This window comes from Notothenia rossii, assembly GCF_949606895.1.
Source record: "Notothenia rossii genome assembly, chromosome: 8".
NCBI lineage: Eukaryota > Metazoa > Chordata > Actinopteri > Perciformes > Nototheniidae > Notothenia > Notothenia rossii.
The window spans coordinates 60,754,420-60,779,128 of record NC_136906.1 but is presented as its reverse complement, the minus strand read 5'-3'; the positions used below and the strand labels follow the sequence as shown (position 1 = coordinate 60,779,128).

General features: G+C 42.2%; 1 protein-coding gene across 5 annotated transcripts in view; it reads left to right on the top strand.

Annotated features, from left to right (window-relative positions):
- Window positions 1–24,698, top strand: part of klhl29 (kelch like family member 29) — a 208,731-nt gene extending 184,033 nt beyond the window's left edge. For all 5 annotated transcript variants that reach the window (XM_079643102.1, XM_079643101.1, XM_079643100.1 and 2 more), the window contains exons 13-15: window positions 9,317–9,510; window positions 20,666–20,810; window positions 23,388–24,698. In XM_079643102.1, the coding sequence (XP_079499228.1) occupies window positions 9,317–9,510; window positions 20,666–20,810; window positions 23,388–23,571 (523 nt within the window). In that variant the 3' untranslated portion in view covers window positions 23,572–24,698. The remainder of the gene's footprint in view (window positions 1–9,316; window positions 9,511–20,665; window positions 20,811–23,387) is intronic.
- Window positions 24,699–24,709: the final 11 nt, after the last annotated feature.

The following is a 24,709-nucleotide window of genomic DNA, read 5'->3' as shown; positions in this document are numbered from 1 at the left end:
TGGACAGCTTCAAGAGACCAACATTGGTCAATAATGTGCATTATTTTCCTATGAGTTCAACTCTAGAGTCATCTAATGCAACAACATTAACACATTCTACCTCCTGTTCACATTATATCATACTTATAAATTCATATTTGTTCCTGCAGCTTCGCTAAAAACAGAGAGAGAAACAGATGGCACACACACAAGGCTCTTAGACGTGTAATGCCACCGAGCAAATCCAATAGAAGGCTTCATAACAGCGTTTACAGCATCCATTCATTTTTATGCTCTCTGACTCAGATGTACGTTTCCTAGTAAAAGATAGAAATGTGTGCCCCAGGCGCAATATCTGCATATGCTCCACATTCTCTCAGCACATCTGTGATGACGTCATCACTGAGAGAGATAAGGGAAGCCCACGTCCAGAGAACAGAGATGTTTTTAACAGCTTGCTGCATAGATGCAGGCTAAAAGCAAACTCAAAGAAGGTACATCTAAATCATGTATTTTCAAAGAGACTTCAATTAAAATATAGAGCTAGCTCTGCAGATCTCCTCCACCCTGTCATCCTGGAGTAAATTGTCCTGATTACAAGCCCAGTGTCCTCTGCTTTTCGCCTCGGTTACCTCGACAAAAAGGCAATTGCAATATAGCTGAGAATTATCTCTGTGGAAAACAAAATTCGATGATACACTTTTTGTTCAGTTGTTCAGTCGTTGCACAAAGCATGAAAATACCTTTTTCAGGCACATTACCAGAATCACATTAAATATGAGGTGCAAAAATCGCTGACTCAAAGCTGGACATATTAGGTATAACTTTTTCAACAAAAAACACGTGAGCAAAACATAATTCATTTCCTGTGCTATCAAATCCATCAGTATTAGTTTACTTTGCCTTTTGTTTCAAAACAAAAGTGCACAATACAGAGTGGCAAAGTATTGAGAAACGGCATCACACTTTGATGGTTCGCACCTTTGGTGACTTTTAACCACTTTAAATCCACTCTAAAACATAAAACAGATACAGAACTGAAGTATATGTTTAATAAATTATGTTATATGCATAAACAAATGTATCTATTTCATTATTCATGCTTAGGCATATTTAACCAGCCAGCCAATACCAACAAATGTGTGATCCAAGTGTGAATTGTCAATCAAATAATGCATAGTCCACCCCCCACCTTAGTATTTAACACCTGGTATTTATAATGCTCCATACTGTAGGTGGCAGATTGGCATATTAACGTTGGACACAATTCTTCATATGCACTATAGAGAGCATGTAAACAGGACGGGAGGTGGTAAACCTGTCAGCTGTCAACATAAACAAAGATGGCAGGTGTGACATTTCAACTTCACCTGTCAGACATTCTGCTTTGTATCCAAACAGGTCAGAGGAGAACAAAGGCCAGAGAGACGTTAGCTTGTACTCTTTTTTTCATATTGCGTGGGTAGCTTTTACACCTGGCTGACATGGAATTATAACTCTTATTTGTTGGCTTGTCAGTCGCAGTGGGTGGGAGGAGAACGAACATGTTTATCTTTATCCAGATTACAGAACATAGAGAGACGGCACATTTAGTTGAAAGAATGGCCTCTCTCCTTCATTCATAATCTGTGTCTGCTCTTCCTATCTGTTGTTATCCTGTCTCTCTTCTTACACAAAAGAACACGATCCTACATTGTCTGCTGTGTTGGAACCCGGCAGCTGCATTTTGTGAGATGATTGTCCCTGTGTGATGAAACAAGCCCTGTCAGGAGCTACAGCCGATTACATGGCTGCATGCAGTGATCACTCTTTGTCTGTAAACACTTTGGAAAAAAGCAATCGATGCAATGCAACATGTTGATGAATAAACTCCAACAGTGATATTGAAAAATCTCTGTCTGCCTTTGCTGTCTGACGGAGAGATTCAGAGTTAAGAGGAGAGATGTAGGCTTTGTAATGAACACAGAGATTTAGTTTGCTCCCTCTCTCGTTCTATTTTCTCTTCTGCCTTGGATATATAATCAAACCATATGCAACCGCTCTGAGAATCGTTTTAGTTTCAGTCCTTATGTCACGGTTCGCATTAAATGCTTGATGGTGGATCACACGTGAAATGAATCCAATCAGATTTGTGACCTCTGAGGCTCTCTGAGGCGCTGAGTTGTTCTGACCTGCACATGTTAGTCTTTATGAGAACTCCTGACCCTTTTGACTGCATTACAGCTGTGCCATGTTGACACTAATGTCCCTTTACAATTATTTCTTGATCCGCAGTCTAACATGAGCCAAATATCATCCAACCAAGTTAGAATTATAGTGGTCGTTTTGCATGACTGATGTCTGTTTTGTCTCTTAAGTTTTCTCACCGCTTTGAAGTGGGTAGGAACGGTTGGAAAAAAAAACGTATTTCCACCAACCTATCAGAACTTAAAAAGTTAAGCGACAACCTTTGGGACTAGGCAGTGAAGCCTGTGTGAAAGTGCCAACAACTGTTGTTAATAGAATGGCCACTTGAGGCTGGAGCAAAAGGGAGTTGAGCTCCATAGAACCCTAAGTTAAAATGTCCAATTTTACTTGAAAATAATCATGTTTACAGCCTGGTACCAAAGAACGTGTGAAAAAAGTGTGAATGTCCCCAATGAAGACTACTGTACCGGGTTTGAATTGTTATGTTAGTTTACTATTTGAATACTATTTTGAAAGCCTTTAAGTAAGCATTATAAGGGGCTTGGCCACTTTAAGTGACAGGTGTCCTCACAGGTAGCTAGATGCTTGCTGTCTGGTAGCATATGTTCTAATGTCAGAATAGTGAAAAATAAACATCACAGCAATACATCTTTCAGAATTCCTAACTAACTTTAACAGTAAGAATGTGAATTGTGGTGTTAAGTTCTTTTTTCATCATCCAGACCAGCGATTTGCAATAGTCTTATTGGTTTTTTTCACCTTCCCCTAATCAGCTTCACTCAGCAGTGTCTGACCCTTAAATGTATGAACCTCCCCCGAAGTGGTCCAAGGGATAATTACATCTGCCAGAGAATGAGGCACGTGTTAGTCCTTCTATCTCAGCAGGGCTCAGTTACTCAACCTGATGCTAATGTGTGTACGTGTGTTTCTGTGGGTGTGTGTCCTTGTTTAAACAGTGCTAATTGGCACTCTGGAGTGTTTCGACTCCACCTCTCCCAGAGTGTCTTGTGCCGACACTTTATCAGACTGCCAGTCGATTTTAAATCCATCCCCTCAGCGGGTGTTGCCAGAAACATTATCAGAACCCCAAAAGAGAATTTCCCCAAGGGCTATTTCACTTGCTCCTCTCACTTCCTATCTAACGGCCTTCTCACAGGAAGGTAGAGGCAAACAGGGCTTCCGGGCATCTTTTGAAATTGCTACAGTAAAGCATCCATAGCCAGAAAAAATCTTTGCACACCTGTGAGCCTTGGACGAGTACGTACATCCCTAAAACTGCACAAAACGCCCATTGCTTCCAATGAAGCCTTAAATTGCTTTCAAGTGAAAGAATGGGAATCTACTTTTTTGAGCAGTAAGCGTTTGATTGTGAGATTGGTTTTCCTGGGGGACATTGGCTACAGTTTTTGTTTTATGTAAAGTTGTTTTTCTTTTATATCAAGACACAACATTTAATAAGAAAGGTTTGCTTTAGTTTGAATGAATGTGTGTTTTAATCACAGATCCCGAATATGTTTGCGGCTCTTTAATGAGGCCTTTTCAAGCTGGAAGGCTGTCAGAGCTGCTGCTTTGATCAGTGGCCCATGGACACAGGATTACACTGCTAACACGCTACGCTAATGGAGCCATGGGGCAAAAACACACACTTACAAACACGCCTCTAAACACACACACACACCAAACACAAATTTAGTAAATATACATAAAAACACACTCAACCTCTAACAAGGGCACAGTGGCATAAGCCGGTGTCTTGTTGTGATGCAGCCCATTATTTCACTCAGGAGAGACGTGATGTATGGAATACATGTTTATTATCGGGTCACATTATATAAATGAAACATAATGATGACAGTTTATAACAAGTGAATGAAATGGTGTTTGGCGATTAGGCCCAGGTTTTGTAGGATGTCATTCGGGAAGGGAAGAACCGTTTCCGATGAACCCCCCTGGGTCTAGACACTGGTGGTGGTGATAAGTGGTTAGGTCCGGTTGGAAGGGAGAAGGTTGAGCTTGGCCCTGAGTTGGAAGCAGGAGGCGAAGGGGTGGAGGAGGGTTGCGCGTTGACACCTGGAAGACAGCTGATGGAAAAGGGGAGAGCATATATAGAGGGATTAACAGGTGCGATGATTAGGCTTGTGAATGGAGGGAAGTGATAGGTTAGCTGAGGAGTGGGGAGTGGCGCTCCCTATCCTTTAGTGAAGGGAGCGAGTATTGCCATGACGCGCAATACGAAGTGATAGGTCTTCCTGCCTGAACTTGCGCTGAGCTTCATTTCACTCAGGAGAGACGTGATGTATGGAATACATGTTTATTATCGGGTCACATTATATAAATGAAACATAATGATGACAGTTTATAACAAGTGAATGAAATGGTGTTTGGCGATTAGGCCCAGGTTTTGTAGGATGTCATTCGGGAAGGGAAGAACCGTTTCCGATGAACCCCCAAAAGAAGTGAAGGTATGAAGTGCTGAACGTGATGAAATCTTACCTTGTGGGATGCAGTGGAAATCTATGGATGAAAAGAGAGGTTAGTACATGTGGGGATTTAGGCATCCTCCCTGGACGTACAGGGCTTCCTGGACGTACAGGGCATCCTGGACATACAGGGCGTCCTGGACATACAGGGCTTCCCGGACGTACGGGGCATCCCGGACATACGGGGCATCCCGGACATACGGGGCGTCCCGGACATACGGGGCTTCCCGGACATACGGGGCATCCCGGACGTACGGGGCATCCTGGACATACAGGGCGTCCTGGACATACAGGGCTTCCCGGACGTACGGGGCATCCCGGACGAACGGGGCATCCTGGACGTACAGGGCATCCCGGACGTACGGGGCAACCTGACTTCGCAGGGACACATTTTATACAGACCCGAAGGTTACAACCTGGACGTACAGGGTTAGACATGCAAGGATAAACATGAGCCGTGGGGCGAATATACGTGCTGACATGCTAAGAACCACCACCAGTTATATGGATACGTACCAATTTGAAGGTTGGAGAGACCTTTGGATAGCCAGCACGGCACTGGCGTTCGGACGAATGTAGGATGAGAAGCGGTTGTTGTAGGGAAGAGGAACAATTACCTTGATTGCGGCAGGTTTGCTGCACCTATCCTGAACGAGCCCTGGAATGCTCTTAAGACACCACCACCAGTTATATGCATGTTTACCAGAGGTAAACTGGAGAGATCTTGGATAGCCGGCACGAGCCGATGCCCGGCGAAGAGGGAGATGTAGACAATGTAATGCGGCTGTTGGCTTGAGTACAATGATGCATGAATATCATACCCTGCTTAACATAAGCCATGTGAGCATGAACCAAATATGAGTGCAATATGAGCAGCATGAAATAATATTTGCTTAGGTAAATGCTGAGACATGACCCATGATATAGGCAGGGCTCAAGACTAACTTTTAAAAGTGGTTGCCAGGCTGGCAACCAGGCATCCGCTTTTGGTTGCCAACTGAAAATACGGTTGCCCTTTTTGATGCCTTATATTTTAAATAATTAAGATGCTATACAGTTATACATCCACTTAATAATGAACATGTGACACGAGAATGTTCAAATGCTTTACAATAGTAATTAACGCATTTATTGGAACCTAAGTGGTAGTAAACTTGTCCACCCTCAATTGCTGGTATACAAAATACCAGTAGTGCTGCTGTTGTCCTGTCTTCATAGATCCCTCACAAATGAATTGAGCAAGTCACCAGTTTCTTGATCATCCGTTGTCTCCCTTTCAAATGTGGGTTTTCTTGACCTTTGTGCTGACCCCCACCATAGACCCATTGGCCCTTCAGCATGAAGTCTTGGATTGGCCAGACTAATACATTTCTAATGTTAAATAAATGAAAACCATTCATAGTTAAGCATTTGATATTAATTATTGATGCTGTAAATTACCTTTAATATGTCTAACTATATTTAAAATGTGTTACCTTTTTATAGAGTGATTATAATTTAATGCAACCATTTTCTATGGTAAAGTTTCGTTTTGCACTTTTATTTTGTAGTAATAAGATCGGGACTCTTATTTTGAAGGAACTTTTACCGGAAGTGAATAGAAAACATTCCTCTTTGTTTTTCGTTCGGGTTTTACCTTACGCTCCATCAGTTGAATCACTTTGAACATTCATTGGAGAAGTTGAGGTGTTGGCTGAACTTTTATCACAGTCAAGCAACTTATTTTTGCTTCGCCATTTTGTTGTAAAACAAACACGCGGCGCACCGCGCACGCGAGTAAACGTGCATCGCTTCTGGCTCTGTAATCACGCCAATGCACGTGCAATTTAAGTATCAGGTTCCGACTGGTCACACCAATTAAATATCACTCTTAAAAACGAATATGAACATTTATCTATTTTGGGGTGCACGTTTGCTGTCCTTATTTCTTATGTTAAAAACTGGTTGCCACTGATGGCAACCAAAGTCCAAGAAGTGGTTGACATTTCCAAATGGTTGCCAATGGCAACCGTTACTATCGAGCCCTGGTATAGGACTAGCTTAATTAGCAGTTTAATTACGCCACGGTGAGACGTAGATGCTGATGTGCTGGTTGGGTGATTAGACTGTCTTTTATCATCTTACATGAACATCTCTTTCTCCCTGAAAGAAACCCCCAAAAACCACGGATGGGCAGCATCCGTGGCTGTGTGAAGCTTGAAACTGCGGTACTTACTGAGCATTGTGACGGGTAGTAGTTACCCGAACTGCATAACTCATGCTGTAACGCGTTACACCCGACACTGCCTGGAACTCACCTTAACCCTAAACTAAAGCAACGATATTCTCTCTTTTTTCCTCTCTCCTTTTTCTTCTTCTCTTTCTCTTTCTTCTTCTTCGTTCTTCTCTTCTTTTGCTTTTCTCTTTCTTCTTCTTTTCTCCTTCTTTCCTTTCTCTCTTTTCTTTCTTCTCTTTTCTTACCTGTTTTAGCGGTGAGGCGCAGGGAAAGGAGGCGAGCCTGCTGTGCGCTGAACCTGCTAGTAGTGATGTTACGTATTGCGCCGAGGCTTCGGAGCGTGTGTCGAGTAATCCCCAATCTTTTTGTGAAGCATGTATCGAGGCTTGTATCATTTTGGGCCAGTGACGTCATCGATGACAAGCGAACCTCGCTGCCTGTCGATACCACGTGACTGCTTCGGGAAGCGATTCATTTGAACCGTTGAGCCACAACGCTCATAATACCCATGGATGTATAACAAAACCATATTACCCCTCCTGTACCCGGGTCCGCTGGTGACACGATGGAATTAAAAGAGCTCAGACCCTCACTTATATAGAGGTCGGAAAATGTCATAAGTATAAATAGATACGCATAAATAAATGTAGGAATAAAACATGAATAAGTAAATGAATAAATGCAGATAAGATATATCCAGTGTTTTTTGTTTTGTTTTTTTTTTTTTTGGGTAGATTCAGCGTGTGGGCTGTGGCTCGCTGGAAAGCAGCCGACGCCACGACCGCAGGGTTTGCTTATAGAAGCTACAGCTAAATGAGATAATGCAGTTAATAAATGTATCCCTGATATGGTTTAGCCTTCTCAGGCTATAACGTGGTTAAGTTTATGAATAATATTAAGGAATACGAATCCCTCTTTGCAATGTTTACCAGCCTCCTATCGGCTTTTCAATCACAATCGTTCAACTGGAATGGAAACAATATTGTTAACATGAAAATAGGATTTTATGTCCGTTGTTTAGAGTTATTCTGAGGCTTTACTCATTGGAAACTCGGTATGAGATAGAGCGCAACTGTTGAGATTTCCAATTTGCCTGTTTACACGCTTTGACCAACAGGGGTTTATGTTCAAATGAAGCCCATGATGAAGCCTCATGACATGAACCAATTGCTGGAAAGCTTCAAAGCTTCATAAGGCTTCATCTCGCCATCACTACCTGCTTGCCACCTAAGACGCACTTAGAGACCAGTACTGCTACTGAGCCGGGAGGAGGAGTAGCTTCGATGAGATGTAGCTTGAGCCCTGCCTGCCTGCAAGAGGGGTTGTGGTTGAAGCCGGAAGTGGGTGAAGCTTCGCAAGCGATGAGGGCCCGTTCCGCGTGAAGGCCGGAAGCGCCGCATTTGAGCGGCCCTGATGCCAGTGATGCCCTCTCGAGAGACTGAAGGCGTGTGTCAATTGTTTGCCTGAAGTAGCTCATTTCCATAAGCCGGAGGAACTTCCGTGGAGCTCAGTATCCTTGTCTTTTTCTTCCACATCCGGGTTTGCGGGGTGGCCGGCTAGAACCGCTAGCCAACTGGGGAACGCCCCCTGTAGCTTAATCCGCAAGACTGCGGAGTTGATGGATCAATACCCGGAGCTGGGACGAAGCCCTGCTGCTGCTTGCGCGTTGACACCTGGAAGACAGCTGATGGAAAAGGGGAGAGCATATATAGAGGGATTAACAGGTGCGATGATTAGGCTTGTGAATGGAGGGAAGTGATAGGTTAGCTGAGGAGTGGGGAGTGGCGCTCCCTATCCTTTAGTGAAGGGAGCGAGTATTGCCATGACGCGCAATACGAAGTGATAGGTCTTCCTGCCTGAACTTGCGCTGAGCTTCATGTCAGGCTCTTTCATCTGTTTGTGGCGGTTTGGGTCGGCTGAGTTCTAGGCTCGCCGCTAAAGGCTCTGCCAAAGGGGGCTCAGAGAGAAAGGTCCAAAGCTCGGCGCTGACACACAGCCCAACTCTAGAGACTAATGGTTTGTAGCTCCCAACATATGTTGCTTTGTGTAATTGCTTTAATTGCTGTCATTGTACGTAATGGTTGGTCTTTTTCATCTTCCCTGGTGATGTAGGCATTCTGCTAATTATATCTGTCAGCCCCGCAGCCAAAATGAGAGTTTCACAGCCATTTCAGAGCAGTGGGAACTTTTAAATCTGTAGTTTCTGTATACTATCGATGTTTGTGTGGATGTAAATGACTCAGTGTGTGTTAGAATAGCTTATGAATCATTAGAGTTCAGATCATTTAGAAACTCCCCATCGTGAATCTGTTAAATGGAACTGGGGTGAGGTTCAAACCTTAACCGGCTTTTCCTTCTGATTTATTTCGCTGTGGTTTTAATTTGTATGCATCCAAAGTTGAAATGACAATGTTGGTCTAACAAAAATTGGAAATCTCTTTTTCTTTCACTCCAGGTACGACACCATCACCAACCAGTGGGAGACAGTTTCTCCTCTGCCGAAGCCGGTCTACTCTGCAGCAGCCACGGTGTGCGGAGGGAAGGTCTACGTGTTTGGAGGAGTGAACGAGGCCGGGCGCTCGGCGGGGGTCCTGCAGTCCTACGTACCGCAGAGCAACACCTGGAGCTTCATTGAATCCCCCATGATAGGTAAGACAGGTGACGACACCCATGGTTCTTTACCTATAAATGTGGTTTCTTTCACACACAAGCTTCAACACAGTGCAGACATGTCCTCAGGGGACGTGTTGCCATGTTTGCCATCACCTTTTGTGTGATACCATAACTGTTGCTTCCTTTTAAACCAGTCGACCAAGTTGGTATTCCCAAATGCGTGCTTTCTCTTTCCTTATTATGCCTCTGCATTTTCCCTATTTGAAAGAGAATTAACCTCACACCAGCAGAAGAAAACCCATGAATATTAATGTCTGCTTTTTATTAGTAATGTAACACTGAAAAAGGCACACATTGCAGTATTACTGTTCTCATTTATATGCATGCTTTCCTCTAATCCTTGGTCATTGACTATCTTGTTAGAGGCTTTGGGCCTCCATTATGGTTCCCATGGTTGCCTAGCAACAGTGTTTTCAAAAATGTACCCACTTGAATATCTTCCATATCATGTGCTTGACTTTTCCTGTCAAACCTATAAAATACCGATGGCCATTTGAAGAAAAAACAGTTGATGACTTTATGAGGCTGAATCCTTTACTTGGTGCTTCTACTCCCTTTGCACTTTGTACCTTAAAAACACATGACGTGACATCCCATATATATATATATATATAATATCTCCTGTGTGTTAAGGTGAAGATAAAGAACATTAACGGTGTTAAAACCTCTACAAATGAGATTTGAGTGTTGTTAGAATGTTAGTTTATTCATGTCGATTGTTGACCCACACTCAGGAAACAGATAATTCATTGGTCAGTGCGACCTTTTTCAATCCTAGTTGTTTTCTTCTTATCATTATTTCCTTCCTACTCTGTATTTAACATTATTCACTTGTTATTGCTCTATCAGTGTAATGAGAAGACCATAGTTTGCTGCAATGTTTTGGACCTCTCTGTAGTTATTCACCTCAAAAACCTGCAGCCACGTTCCAGTCAGAGCCACCAGGGTCCTGTAAAGGATGGAGCATCAGAAGAAACACTTAAAGTAAGCTGCCATAACTCCCAGGTAGCAGGAAAAACACAAATGGTATGACCCTGCGTGAATCAAAGCACTGACAGATGTGTTCCCACTGCAAAGATCTTATCAACAGGCGGGGTTTTTTAAATATGTTTTTTTTAAAGGTGCAGTGCCGCAGGGATGATTGCTATTGATTTGAACACATCCTGTGAGTCTTTCCGTTTAACATTTGGTTCTGGACGACACTTTTACACACTGACACACACCACACATGGAGTGTAAACCTATCCCACAAAAATGCTTTCTTTTGTAGAGTTAGATTTATACCCCTGCTGTCTGTCGATAGATATGAGGAAATAGCCAGTCGGACTCCAAAATCCAACTACCAGCAACTCTAATGTTATATCTTGTACATTTAATCTGCACTAACATATTTTACAGGGGGGGGGCTCAACTATGTCCTGGTTAGGAGCCAGTAACCAGTCGATTTGTCCTACACCAGAAATGTTCCTTCAAATCAAATGTCAAATTGTCATTTTTGGCTTTGTTTTTTCCACTAAGTTAACAAAGAAATATAACCTATGCTAAAATAAGATAATGCTAGTGGGGGCAGCCTTGCACTAAATGGCCACATATGATCCTGGTATCAGTCTTCTTTAGTACTTTCACTCTGCAAATTTCCCCAAATGTCAAGACCATCAATTTAAAGCTGCAGCTGGAATAAAAATGTTGAAGCAAAAACTTCTATGTTTAAGTACATTTTGATACATTTTCAAAAAAGATTGAAATGATCTATTTCATGCCAGATCATCCCATTTAAAATGTTGGCAAATTACGTAATCTCTAGGGGTAGAGCTATCCAGATGCGGCTCAAATGGCGGCGTACTGATGCTGCAGTTAATTCTGGCTTAGAGGAGAAACACTGGGTCATAAATGTATTTGAATTCAACTGTTTCCTGACACAGTGGATCATTAAAGCACTGGAGCAGCGGCACTTCCGTCAGCATTGATGCCCAGTTCCTCCCTCTCTGTTATTAGAGCCTTTTCAGAGACACACTACTGCGAGTGTTATTCAGATTATGTAACGCTGGTGTTTGGGGCGAGAGCTGAATGGTATTACTGGGCAGGAAGAGAAGCTGGCAGAGGAGGAATGAGAGCAAAGTCTGTCGAGTAACACACACATGCACGCAGATACGCAGACACACACAGCCTCTACTTACCTCATATCAACTACACTTCCCCCAGGGGCACAGGTACACAGCGCATGAATTATGTAACGAGCCGGGAGGTTACTCTGTGTGTGTGCTTGCATTCTGTTTGTCTATTAGTATGTGTGTTAAGGACAAACAGACAGACCGTCATCTGTCAGGGTGTAGATGAGCCTGTGTCTGACAGCCAGCGAGCCGGGGGATAATGGACAGGTTTAGTGCTTCCTGTGAAATTGGGCCGGCGATGATTTTAGTGAGCCGGTGGGGAGCGCTTCTCGATCAACCCTCTGCCTCCCCCCATCGCTCTGCCTCTCTAATCTGCCTGCTCATCTCCCCTCTCTCTCGCCCCCCCTTCCTTCTGTCTCACAGCCTCCCCCTCCGTACGCCTCCCCCCCACGGTCTCTCGCGGTCTCCCAGCACTGTCTTATCGACTGACACAAATACAGCTGTGTGCGTTTTCTGCGAGTGTGTGTGCGTATGTGTTTTCCCTCTGCATGGACCATCTCCCGCATGAACTGCAAATGGGTTTCACAAACACTTATCAGGACTGACTTCCCATCTCTCGCAGAGTGAAAAATAATATCCCTTGTGCCAAAAATAGTCTCCTGAAAAAGTCCATGGAGATGCGTGGTGTCTATGTATCCTACTTTATCTTCAATATCAGCTGAGCTGTATATGTTCTGAAACATTGGATGGTAATGGAGCCCCAGCACATGCGGTCAACCATTTATGAAACCTTGTTGCCTTCCTTAAAAGGTCAGTTCAACAAAACAACCAAAATGCCAAGGTTTCACGATGTCTCTCTGTGAGATTTCTGCCTACACCTCAGCTCAATGGAGGTGAAAGGAACTTTGTTTGTGCATTGAAAAATGACATTTCCTGAAAAATCCATAATCCTGGTTGATCCAGCCATTCCTCTCAGACTGCGACACCCTGTATAGCTGTGAGGTGCGAGGACATGTTCTCATATTATTCGGATATGAAGTGTTTCATACCAGTTACATTTCAGAGTCAACTCTTCCATATCAATTTACGTCTTCTTTTAAAAACTATTTCAAAGTCTTTTGATCTTTATCTTGTCCAACGTATTAAAACATTTGCGTTTGATTGCGGTTCAGTGAGCATGTTTTGGGGGGATTAATATACTCCACCACAACATCCATGTTCCTCTCAGCATACATTTAAATAAATTATTGTGATACACTTGCTTTGTACCTATTTTAGGCATCAGAACTCAATTTCAATGTGTTCAATATTTAAGGTTATATAAACAAATACTTAAAAACACAAAATAATAAAAGGGGCTAAAATGTGCAGAGCTATGTCATGTACTCATAGCTTACCTAAATGCTGAATAATCTGAGTCTATGTACAGTACGACAAGGCCTTCAGCATAGCTGCAGGAGACACTTAGTCTTTGTCTTAAAAGTCATAAGGGATGCGAGCCCTTTCTGGGCTTTTTTCCTTTTATTAATTAATGTCTACTAAAGAAAAATGCCCCTACAAAAAGTGTTCACAGCGTATTCTGTAAAGGGCACTTATTCCACAATACTGAATAATGAATGAGGAGATCTTGGCGATTATTATTATTTTTTAATTCCATAATATCATGGTGAAAAGCAGATATTAAAGCCAAAGAGAACCCTCCAATATTTCTCCATGACATCACATATTTAGGAAAAATAAATCTCCTATCCAGTGTGTGGGTTCTTTAGATTTGATTGACTAACTAAACACCTCACCAACAGTCACATTCAAATGGTTTTAAATTAATGTTATGGAAGAGAATACGTTTTCGAAATGAAAGATTCAGAGGCTTTGTTTTCATATGCGTAACGGTTACAGCCTAGTTAATGCAATACACATTTTCATTCCCAGGCTCTTCCAACAATACAATATTACTTAAGACATTCAAATAAATAAAATAGGGCAATTACAATAGTGCAAGTGTAATGCAAGAGTAAATGAACATGTACAATTGAATGTTAGGAGAGAATGTGAAATTGAATACTGTTCATTAAATTATAATACTGTTTATTTTAATAATGTATACATATGCACACTATAAAACAGAATAATTAAGACCCACCCACTTTAAACCAATCAAAAGATTAGACAGATTTATACAATATTGTCCCAAATTGCAAAAGTATGCTTTACTTCATCACCAGCCTAATTTCAAAAAAGTTTCCGGGGACTTTAAAAACTATCTACGTCGATACAAACCCTCCAGGGTAAGTGAGAAAATATTTTTTATATTTTGGGTACCGCATGTTTTAATAATCCCTTGCTATCACACATCCTCTCAGGCACATTCAGAGTGAAGCACGCACACACACACACACACACACACACACACACACACACACACACACACACACACACACACACACACACACACACACACACACACACACACACACACACACACACACACACACACACACACACACACACACACACACACACACACACACACACACACACACACACACACACACACACACACACTTCCTCTCCAAGGCCCCCTCCAGTATTCAGCCAGCGTTCGTCCCCTGCTGACAGACGGGTCTCCATCGACTGGTGGACGCCGGGGACCTGAGAGCAGAGGCGCCGCGCCCAGACTGCTCTATCTGGAAATTGACAGCAGAACAACTGCTCGTGCAAATGACGTGTCAGCCCAATGGGCACGGCAGGTTGAGAGTGCCATTATGGAGGTGGAGCATGTAAGAGGTGAGCGTGACTGAGCGCGAGACGTGGAAAAGATGGAGTGTTTCCATAGCTACATCCCCCCTGCAATCGGTCCCTATCATACTTAATTAAAGCACATCATCCACTTTCGCTCTCTCTGCGGTTTTTGGCCCATCATTTCAAAGGCTGCTCTTATTCTCCTCACACCGAATAAAAGGACGTTGTGTGATAAAGGAAAAAGTTTCTGCTGCTCCAATTACCTTGTCGTAATCTTATCCAAGCGTCTGGCAGCAGGAACTGAGGCTTCTTTGTCCTATTTCCTCCGTCCCCCATGCGCTCTCTGGAAGCCGGAGAGGACACCCAGCACCGAGCCTCCATCTTCCTGAGGAGAATGACTCGTGTATTCCTTGTTTATTGTTCTTTCGCCACCTATGACTGACTGCACATTAACATGTCTCTGTTGTGCTTTGTGATGACGACTGCCGTTTGTAGAGGCTTATCTGGATCTCTACAGTGTAGTATTGTAATTGTGTGATATATTTGTGGTCGTGTTATCTCTGCGGTAGTGTTCAGCTTTATTCAATCAGATATCTGCTGTGATGCAGGATCCAGATAGGAGTTGAAGATCAGGGGTTGAATTGGCCCGGGCTGTCCAGCATGTTAGCGGGAGCTCTTTCATCATCAGCCTTGCACTGCTTCAACACTGAATATCTTTACAGAACATTGAAATGTGTGCTCAGTGCATAGAAAACACATCTGCATATCAAATCAAGCGCTTCCTAAACTAACAGAATGACACCAGTCAGTTGGAGAGATGTTTTGACTTCACGTTTGGCAAGTCACTTCGGCTTTGCAACACGCCATTGTTGAAGGACTTGGTGAAAGTGGCTCCCTGTTGGTACAATGAATCGTACAGTATTTAAAAAAATCAACAAAAAAATATATCAGAAACGAAATTGTATATCGAAAATATTACGACATATATAAGAAAATTGCAAATAGTATAGTATGTTAAAAAAGTTTTTAAAACTAAATAGTATAGTATATCGGAAATATAATAAAGAACTGCATAGAATAAATAAATAATAATAATAATAAATAAATACATTTGGAAAAAAAAGTTAATTAAATGAGAAAAATTGCAATTATGATAAAAATATAAGAAAGATTTGCATAATATAGCATGTCGAAAAAGTCAGAAAACATGGCACAGTATCATGTGAAAGATATGAGAGAAAGGTGCATAGTGTACTGTAGTATGTTGAAAATATGATTAAAACATATATGCAATATAGTAAGTCAACAAGTTAGAAAAATACATAATTTAGATATGAGAAAAAACAGCATAGTATTGTACCTCAAACATTTGAGGAAAAAAACATGGTAGCATACAGCTCTGGAAACATTGAGAGACTATTCCAAATTGTTCTTAAATCTCAATCTCGACATGTTTGGCCGCCATTTCATTCCAGTGTCTGTTGAAATCCAACACAGGGAAATGTAGTCGGTAGTTTATAGAATTAAAAAAATGAAAACATGTTTACTCAAACACAGACCTATAAATAGTAAAACCAGAGAAACTGATGATGCTGCATTGGTAAATCTTTTCCAGAGCGCTAGTATAGCAGGCCAAATTCAGAATCAGAAAAAAGGACTTTGTATAACATGTCTATGAAACAGTATTATATGTCAAAACAAAGTCATCGTTTAGAAAGTAAAAAACAGGAGAAACATAAATGAACTTAATAGTGTAGTGTATCAAAAATATTCCAAAGAAAATCATAGTAAAATTGGTCGGAAATATAAGAAAAAAACGACATATTACATCAGGATACATTATATTCAACTTTAGCACAAAGTACAATTACTGTAGTTTGCATCCAACCAGAAGTGCAAACAAGTGATATAAACAGTGGAATATAAATGTAATACCCTTTAAAAGCTGGTAATGATATAGACCGAATAAAACAGACACTTCAGACAGGACAAATATGAATACATCTTAGACAGTTATTGATCCTCTCATAAAGACTCAGAATAAATATTAGAGTACATTCTTAGACATGACACATTAAAGAACCCAACCTTTTATTTAATGGATGTATGGCAACAGAAAGGTGTTTGTTCTGACATCGTAGCCGTGTTTGTGTGTGTGTGCGTCTTCACTTGTTTGCTGTCCTTGACCTAAGCCCGAGGGGTCCCAGATTCGGTGACTAAGCTGTTTTATCGGAGTGTGAGAGGCTACGTCAGCCCTGCTGCCCTGCAGGCACATCTCGACTTCTACCAGCTCTGCCGGGTTAAAGCCTTGTTTTGCTGCCCGCCCCTCCCTTCCCTTTGTTCATGTTTTATGTAGAATGTGGTCAGTTGTGAATTCTTTGCCCAGTGTTTTCTAACATCAGATCTTTGAAACCAGACAAAAGTCCATTGTGTCTCCGAGAATAGCAGGGTTTGTCTAAACTTGTTCCCTCTTTACTGTAGCTCAGTGCTGTTTAGGCACCAACAGCATGTTTTCTGCGGCGTAGGCCAGGGGAAGAAAGCAGGAGCTGAGTGTCGGGGAGATGCTGAACCTCAACAGCAGTCCTTTGAGGCTGGCCAATGAGAATGAGGTAAACCTCAGGTCTTCATTCTCCAAGCACTGAAACCAGATGCTTACTGCGTGTCCTCGGTAGACAAGCAGGTAGCGATGGTGAGAGTTTCTGTGGGGGAAAGAGAAAAAGGTTTTTCCTTTGAGAACATCCTGTTATTATTCTGCCTCAGGTGCCGAGCGGAGAGAAATGAGTGTTCTGTGTTTATGGGACCTAACACAAAACATCATGTACACACGTTGCTGGCACACAGACACACACAGACAAACACAGACACACACACACACACACACACACACACACACACACACACACACACACACACACACACACACACACACACACACACACACTATGAGCGACTGGCAGCTGCATATCAATGAGATGGAAAAGGTAAAAGAAGAAAATAAACACGTTGGGCAGAATGTGAGGAGGACCAATCAGTGGCAACTTGTCTGTCAAGGGGCTGAAATCGAAGCCGATGCCTCAGATGGCTGCGGCAGAATTTCAGATTGGATTTCATTGTGCGTAAATGACTGCCGTGGTCATGTAAGACATGAAACAACGGCGTGAAGTCATTTAGAGGCTGAAGTTAAGTGGGATTTTGTATTCAGCCATGAAAGCAGCAACGCACTTACTTCCAAGGCAGCATCTACAGTGCATTATGAGGGTATTGATATCGAATTATGATGCTTCATGAATGCACCATACACATAATAATAATAATAATAATAATACATTTCCTTTCCAAGCGCTTTTTCAGGTGCTCAAGGACCCTTTACAGTGGTGATAAAACGAGATATAATAGAATACAAATATAAGAACAGCAACACTATATAATTCACATATTAAAAGCCAGTCTGAAAACTTGTGTTTTGAAGGTGGGGTGGTCGGTGCCGTCTCTGATATGTTGTGGAAGGGAGTTCCAGAGGGTATACCAACAGTCATAAACATGCATTCTAAGTGTCTTATGGACTGGTTATAAACTAGAGGTTGGTTGGTAGGGTTAATAATACATTATTAATACCTTTACACATCCTAACAATCATAATAGTCAATGCAGTAACAGACGTTGTTTTTGCATGTGTCAATTCAATTAAGTACATATTGATGAATATATTATATATATTTATATTATATATGCTCAGTATACAGTAGCATACTCAAAGTCATAAGAGATCAGATAAGATAGAACTTTATTGATCCCAATGTGGGAAATGTTTGTGCTGCAGCAGCATAAACAGACATGGCATTGTACTATACAAATTAAGACAAGAAATAAACAAGACATGTTGATTTACAAATGAACAATAACAAGATATAAAGCAAGGTATTATATATACATAAGTATGTGACAGATATTAAATATGAAACTATATATAAATGTACAGTGTGATTTTGTTCCAAGAGAAAGTCATGTGTGTATCCGTAGTCATAATGTATTCAAAGTGTTATCAGTCAACCTCTAGTTTATAACTAGTGGAAAGCATCCATAAGCCCTGCAGTAGAATACATTATTAGTCACATTTATAATGTTTGACTGTTAATGTAGTGCATCAGAAAGCATGATCTGTGTTTAAATGTAGTCATCAAGCATTATACATGCAGCATAGTTGACTATGATGCTCAGATAACAGAGTATAATGTTTTTTATAAGTGTGACCATGACATTGTGAGGCATGTTCCCTGGAGAATACATTACCCTCAGGTGTGCTCTTCTGTATTGCTCTTTCCTTAATGTTAGCAATCTTCGCTCTACAGAAAGAGGCAGACTGGTAACATAGACACTTGCTAAGCATCAGTGTGTTAGAATTGTAGCATTGTTGTGGCTGTAGATCGATGTATAAACAAAACATACACACACAAATCATTTATAGTCCCACACACAAACACCTCTTTTACATCAATAACACAAACATAGCAAAATCAAACAAAGACATGGGTTTACTTCACATTGCCACAGATATCTGGTCCAATATACAAAGGAAGTGGACCATATGTCCTTTTTATTGTGAAAAGAAGTCATATTTCGAGGCATGATGTGCAGTAGAGTTCCTTACGTATGAGTATATATGAGAAAGGTAACCTTAGAGTGTAAAATAATGTGTGTTTACCAAGTATCTATCTATCGGTTGAAAGTGAAATGTCAATCAAATGTGCATTTCTTAACTTGGCTGTAAATTAAGAAAGGGTGATGGGTTTTATTATTTTTTTTAATTAACATTCAAGCCGTGTGTTAACGATCTTTTCATTTGATCCTGAGTTGTGAAGCACTTTGTGGTCTGTTTCAAATTGAGCTTTGTAAATGAATCATCGATCCTCTGTATGACATTAAAATGAATAATTGAGATATTACTGCCGTTATGCTTTATAGGTGCATGTGATGAATGTGTGCTATGGGCTCTATAAATAGCTGCATAATGACGGCTGTTTCTGGCACTGCTGCTGAATCTCATTGATGCGACACCATCGGTGAAATCCGTTGTCGTTCTTTTTATTGACAGCCCGCTCTAATGAGTGGTGAAGCTGTCCCAAATATCAATACACACCCGGATGTTTAGGATTGTTTCTAAATCCATTTAGAGAGTACTGAGGGGAGATAAGCAGTGTGTATGTCTAGCTTTATATGTCAGCATTAGTCTATGCGTCTGGCCCCTAGTCTTGCTTTTACAGAACATTATGGGGTAGCCTAAAACACAAAGCAGTTCTTTCAGCATGTCAGCTTCTGAAGCGCCTCTCGCCTCCAGAGATGACCTGCTAATTAAACATGGCCGCCTCCTTTCAGCAGCTGGGTGGAGGGCGGAGAGAAGGCTAGGCGGTCGGACAACACCAGAGCAGCTTTGAGGGTCTCCGCCGGCCTTATTAAGCCGTCAGACGTCCCTTCTCTTGATGAGCGATGTGTGTCCGTTGTGGCAGAAAACTGAGGAGGCTCTCGGCCAAGTGTCTGTGTATTATTCATGCTGCTTGTAAATTGGCCAGCTGCAGTCTGCTCAAGAGAAATTGCTCCGACTTTGAAACACACTTCCTCTTCCCACACAGCGGGGCCGCTGCTCTCAAGCTGCAGGTTTTCAGAGGCATTGTTCCACACAAACCATGCTTTCATTTTGTTTCCTTATCATCTACAATTCTTCTGCGGTGCTGCTTGGAGGCCTTTGTGCTCCTGTTCGCTGTATACAGTATCAGATTGAATTATACAGTATGCAGTGTCCCACCTGTTCACTCATGTGTCGCCCATAATGTGTGCCACTATGTTTTTCTCAATTTCTTCCTCCGGTAAATGTATGGGTCTGCCAGAGGGCGTAATGCAATTGTGAATTATTGGGACTTAGGTAACTCTTTTATATCGCTGCCAAGCCCAAACATGTTTTGGAGCGGAACCCAATAAAGCCGGAGTGATTTATGAACTCCGCTTTTTCACAGGTCGGCCATTCATTGCCTTTTTCTTTTTCTTTTTTTTTACCAAAGCAATCTTGGAAATGGCACATCTGTAAAGTGATAAGGAGAATGTTGATGATGATTTTTGCATGCGGCCCGAGGAGAGGAAAACAAATTGATGCCATTATACTGAATGGAAATTGCCGCTGCATGTGAGAATGAATTTCAAACAATAGCTCTGTGTTTTGTTTAAATCTCTCTTCTTCTTCTTCTTCCCCCCTTCTCTCGCTCTCCTCTTCCTCTCGTATCTTTTAGATAACAAATACGCCCCTGCAGTGAGTCTAAACGGTTTTATATTCATCTTGGGAGGAGCCTACGCCCGAGCCACCACTATCTATGATCCAGACAAAGGCAACATCAAGGCCGGGCCCAACATGAATCACTCCAGGCAGTTCTGCAGGTAAGATATTATTAAGGAAGCTGCGCCGCATCTAACTTAAACCCCCCAGCGTGGAACTGTAACCATGTTTTCAAAAGCCCAAAACATTTGTTCAAGCTTCAAAAAGATGTACAACTCAACTTCATCAGTTATCTAGCAGTCTTTGTGTGGAAGCGCAGGTTAGCGGCTGAGCAGGGAAGATGTTTTTGAGGAAGTTAATTAAAACCTGAACAAAACCAGTCGTGGGCTGACAGCTTTCAATGAGTTGTTTTGGTAGATAAACTTTTCCGTGGCTTTAAATTGATGGTCTTGATTTTCAAAAAGGCTTGATAAGTAAAGCCTTTGTAACAATTCACATCAAATATCAGAAGCTCTGCTAGATTTAATCAACATTCTCTCAAAGCAGTGAATCGCTCAGTTTTATCCTGATGTCCAGTAAAGCTAAGACTTGTACACCACACCTGTAACCTTCACACCACTTGTGGGCACATAATGGCTTATAGAGGGAGATAAATGAAAAGGGACGACAGTATCCCAGTCAGCTCGAGCCACTGAGCTGTGCAGTTTGCTGGATAATGAACCCACTCCTTTATGGGCCAAAGAGGTTTTTTTCTCTTTTCCTGCAGAGAACGAGAAGCATGCACAAAAAATGCATTCGGGAAGCAATTACAGGCGGTGATCTTATGTGCAGAATGTGTAACATAAATCACATTGTCAGAGTTATTGATAAGCTGCAGCAGCACACGCCAGGCAGCTGTTCCGCTGCTGTGAACTGCGTCTGACAGGAGAGAGGAGGAGCAGGGGAAGCACCTCTCACACAGAGACTCAGAGACTATCTGCACATGAGATGAAGTCCAGCAGGTCACAGTGCAGGAGAGCCGATGTACCCCCTCCGCTGCGTCCGGCCCCCCCTCCCTCCCCTCTGTTTATCAGGAAGAGCAGCTCCAGGCTTTGCCCCTGTGCTCTCTCTCCATTTTGGGATCAGCTGTGCTTCCTCTGAGTAGATTTAGGCTTTATGTAATAATCTGTTTCCTCCCCAGCAGTGTGCAGTAGGACGGCATGCTGCTGGCTCTGTGTGTGTTTGAGCGTGCACCTTATGTAAATGCAGATCGTTCCAAACCCCAATAGGAGCACAAAGCCCTAATCAGCTTACAGCCCAAGTTTTAATCCTCTCCGCACACAAACTCCTGTTTCTGTTTCTCCTATCAAATGAGCACATTTGTAGAAATATTAGCTTTTTCATTCGTTTTTTTTTCTTCTTCTCTCGCCCTCAAGAGGGAATGTTACGTTCCTCCCCCCCCCCCCCCCCCCCTCTACCTTACAAAGTATCCTTGTTGGGCAATTCGTGAACAAGCGTAAATTATGTCAAACAAAATCAAACGCAGCTCTACAATCAGCGTGTTTGTGGATGTGTTGTCTCCGATCTGGCTTTGTTTGTCTCATCCCGATTGATAATCAGAGCAATATTCCTGCGTGTCGAGTCACAGATATCTCATATCACCCCAAATTAGCTCACACTTGCGTTCACCTACTTATCTCCCCGACACTGATTATCTCTCGCTATTAATTGTTCCTAACAGTGAGGGCTTTTAATAGGAAGCAGCAGCAGCAGTAGGACATGTCGGGTCTGCATAAGCTGCATACAGATGTAAGAGAGGGAACAGTTAGAGCTGGGGTAGGCAGTATGTTGGGCAGAAAACCCATCATTTGTAATTTACATGTTACCCCCCACGGTAGGCAGTTTTCTGGAAGAGGTTAGTATGTTTCTGTTTGGGGTTGCTTTGCATTTAAGGAAGTTGTTGCCATGCTGGTATAGCAACCTTTCCTGCAGGGTATTCCATCGTTGAACAGGCTGTAATTGGCCAAATTCTCCTCTCACTGTATAAAGTTTCTAACGTTTGAAACAGTCTAGTTTTCTCTCACACCACTTGAATTCAAATATGCTCGAAGATACGAGAAATAAAAACTGCCTACACCAGATTAAAGACCCAGGCTCTACCAATGAGAAAAATAACGGATTCAGTACCAACATACTGACCATGAATGGTTTCAAAGACACTTAGATCATCTACAATCTATCTCTTTGAATTAATACAAATCTTGAAAGTCACACAAGAAGCTGCTTTTGTGTGTTCTGTGAATACAACAATGCAGCACATCAGTTTAGCACGAACACTGGACAGAGAGCCTGTGTTTGAATTGATAACGAACTCCACCTAGCATACTCTCTGCTGTTCAACTTATATCTTGCTCAATTAGTTTATTCAAGTGCATTTAATAATATATATATTTATGCCACAACAAGTAACTTCTGAAATTGCCACTGGTAGCCAATCAACTGGTCAGATTTAAAACGTTCTGTTGTTTGAGACATAACCCCAAAATTGAGTGAAATCTTAACAAATAAGAAATTATCGAATGTACTTATTATTGCGCTTTAGAGGTGATGGTAGGTAGTTGTGTTACCATTTGACAGAGGCAGGCTAGCTGTTAACCCAGGTTAAAGTGTGTGTGCTAAGCTAACTAGCAATGGATACGACTCCATATTTAAAAGACCCTAACACACCACCTCACACCCATGTGTTTCTTCCTGTGCAGCGCTGTGATCCTGGACGGGAAGATCTACGCCACCGGAGGCATCGTGAGCAGCGAGGGTCCGGCTCTGGGCAACATGGAGACCTTTGACCCCTGCTCCAACACGTGGACGCTGCTGCAGTCCCTGCCCTGCCCGCTCTTCAGGCACGGCTGCGTGGTCATCAAGAAGTACATCCAGAGCAGCTGAGTGGGCTGGGACCCCCGACTCACGGGGTCCACGGCAACCAGCTGAGCTCCGGGCCGGGGGACAACATGCGACGGCAGCTTGGGGCGGGGGCCGGTCTGACGACGACCTCTGGACGCCAGCACCCACCCACTCTGTCTCCTGTCCCTCCACCCAAAAACAGCCCTGTGCAGAATGTACTCATGTTCAGCTACTCAGCCATGTCAGGTGACCTAACCTCCAGTACTGTGTCATGGTAGTAGTTCATCCTCTCATCCAACAGGCACAGGGACCCTCTTAGTAAACTACAAAAAAATAGATTTTTTTTTTAGTTCAGTCTTTTCCAGATCTCCATGAACTCACCATGTTTTTCTTTACTAGGAGCCATTGTCGGTCCAGATTTCTGTTCCTTTTTGAGAATTCTGTTTGACAGATGTACGTTTTACAGTCGATAGAGCAGAGTTCCTTTGGGGGGTATGAATGTCTTTTCATTAGGGACATCTAAAGGACACGAGGAAAAGTAAAGGAATCCAACGACTGCTTTCCTCTGTTTCGGGAAGCGCCTACATCCAGTGTGGATTTATGAGGTAATTTTGGAAACAGATTTTGAACTCTGTGTTACTCTGGGGAAACATAGGAAAAACCATCAAATCTGGGTCATGTAGGGTTTACAAGAGGAACACTTTATTTGATCTGCATTCTTGTGAAATTCCAGCTGGATTGAGATAACATCTGGGAGGTGAGTGGCCTGTTTGCCCCTTAATTCACACTGAGATAAAGACAAATACATTGAGAGAGGGAATTGCCCCTTCCGCTGACCTCTGATCAGAAGATGATCTAGAAAAAAAGCACAATATCACCTGTGACTGTTATCATTTGATCCATGTTTGATGTCTTCATGTTTGCCCCTGCCCCCTTCTCTTTGTTTTATACAACGTGTTCCATTGCAACCCTTGAGATTTTGGGGTTGGTATTCTGTAAATACAGGAAGGAAAATGTATATTTTGAAACCTGAAGGCAATTCTGTATAAATGTTTTTAGAAAAAAAAAATTAGGTTGGATTCAAAATGGTATGTCTGTAAATCTGTACCCAAAAAGGAGAAATTAACAATTGTTATTATTGAAACCTAATACATATACCAGAACATGAACACTTTGTTGA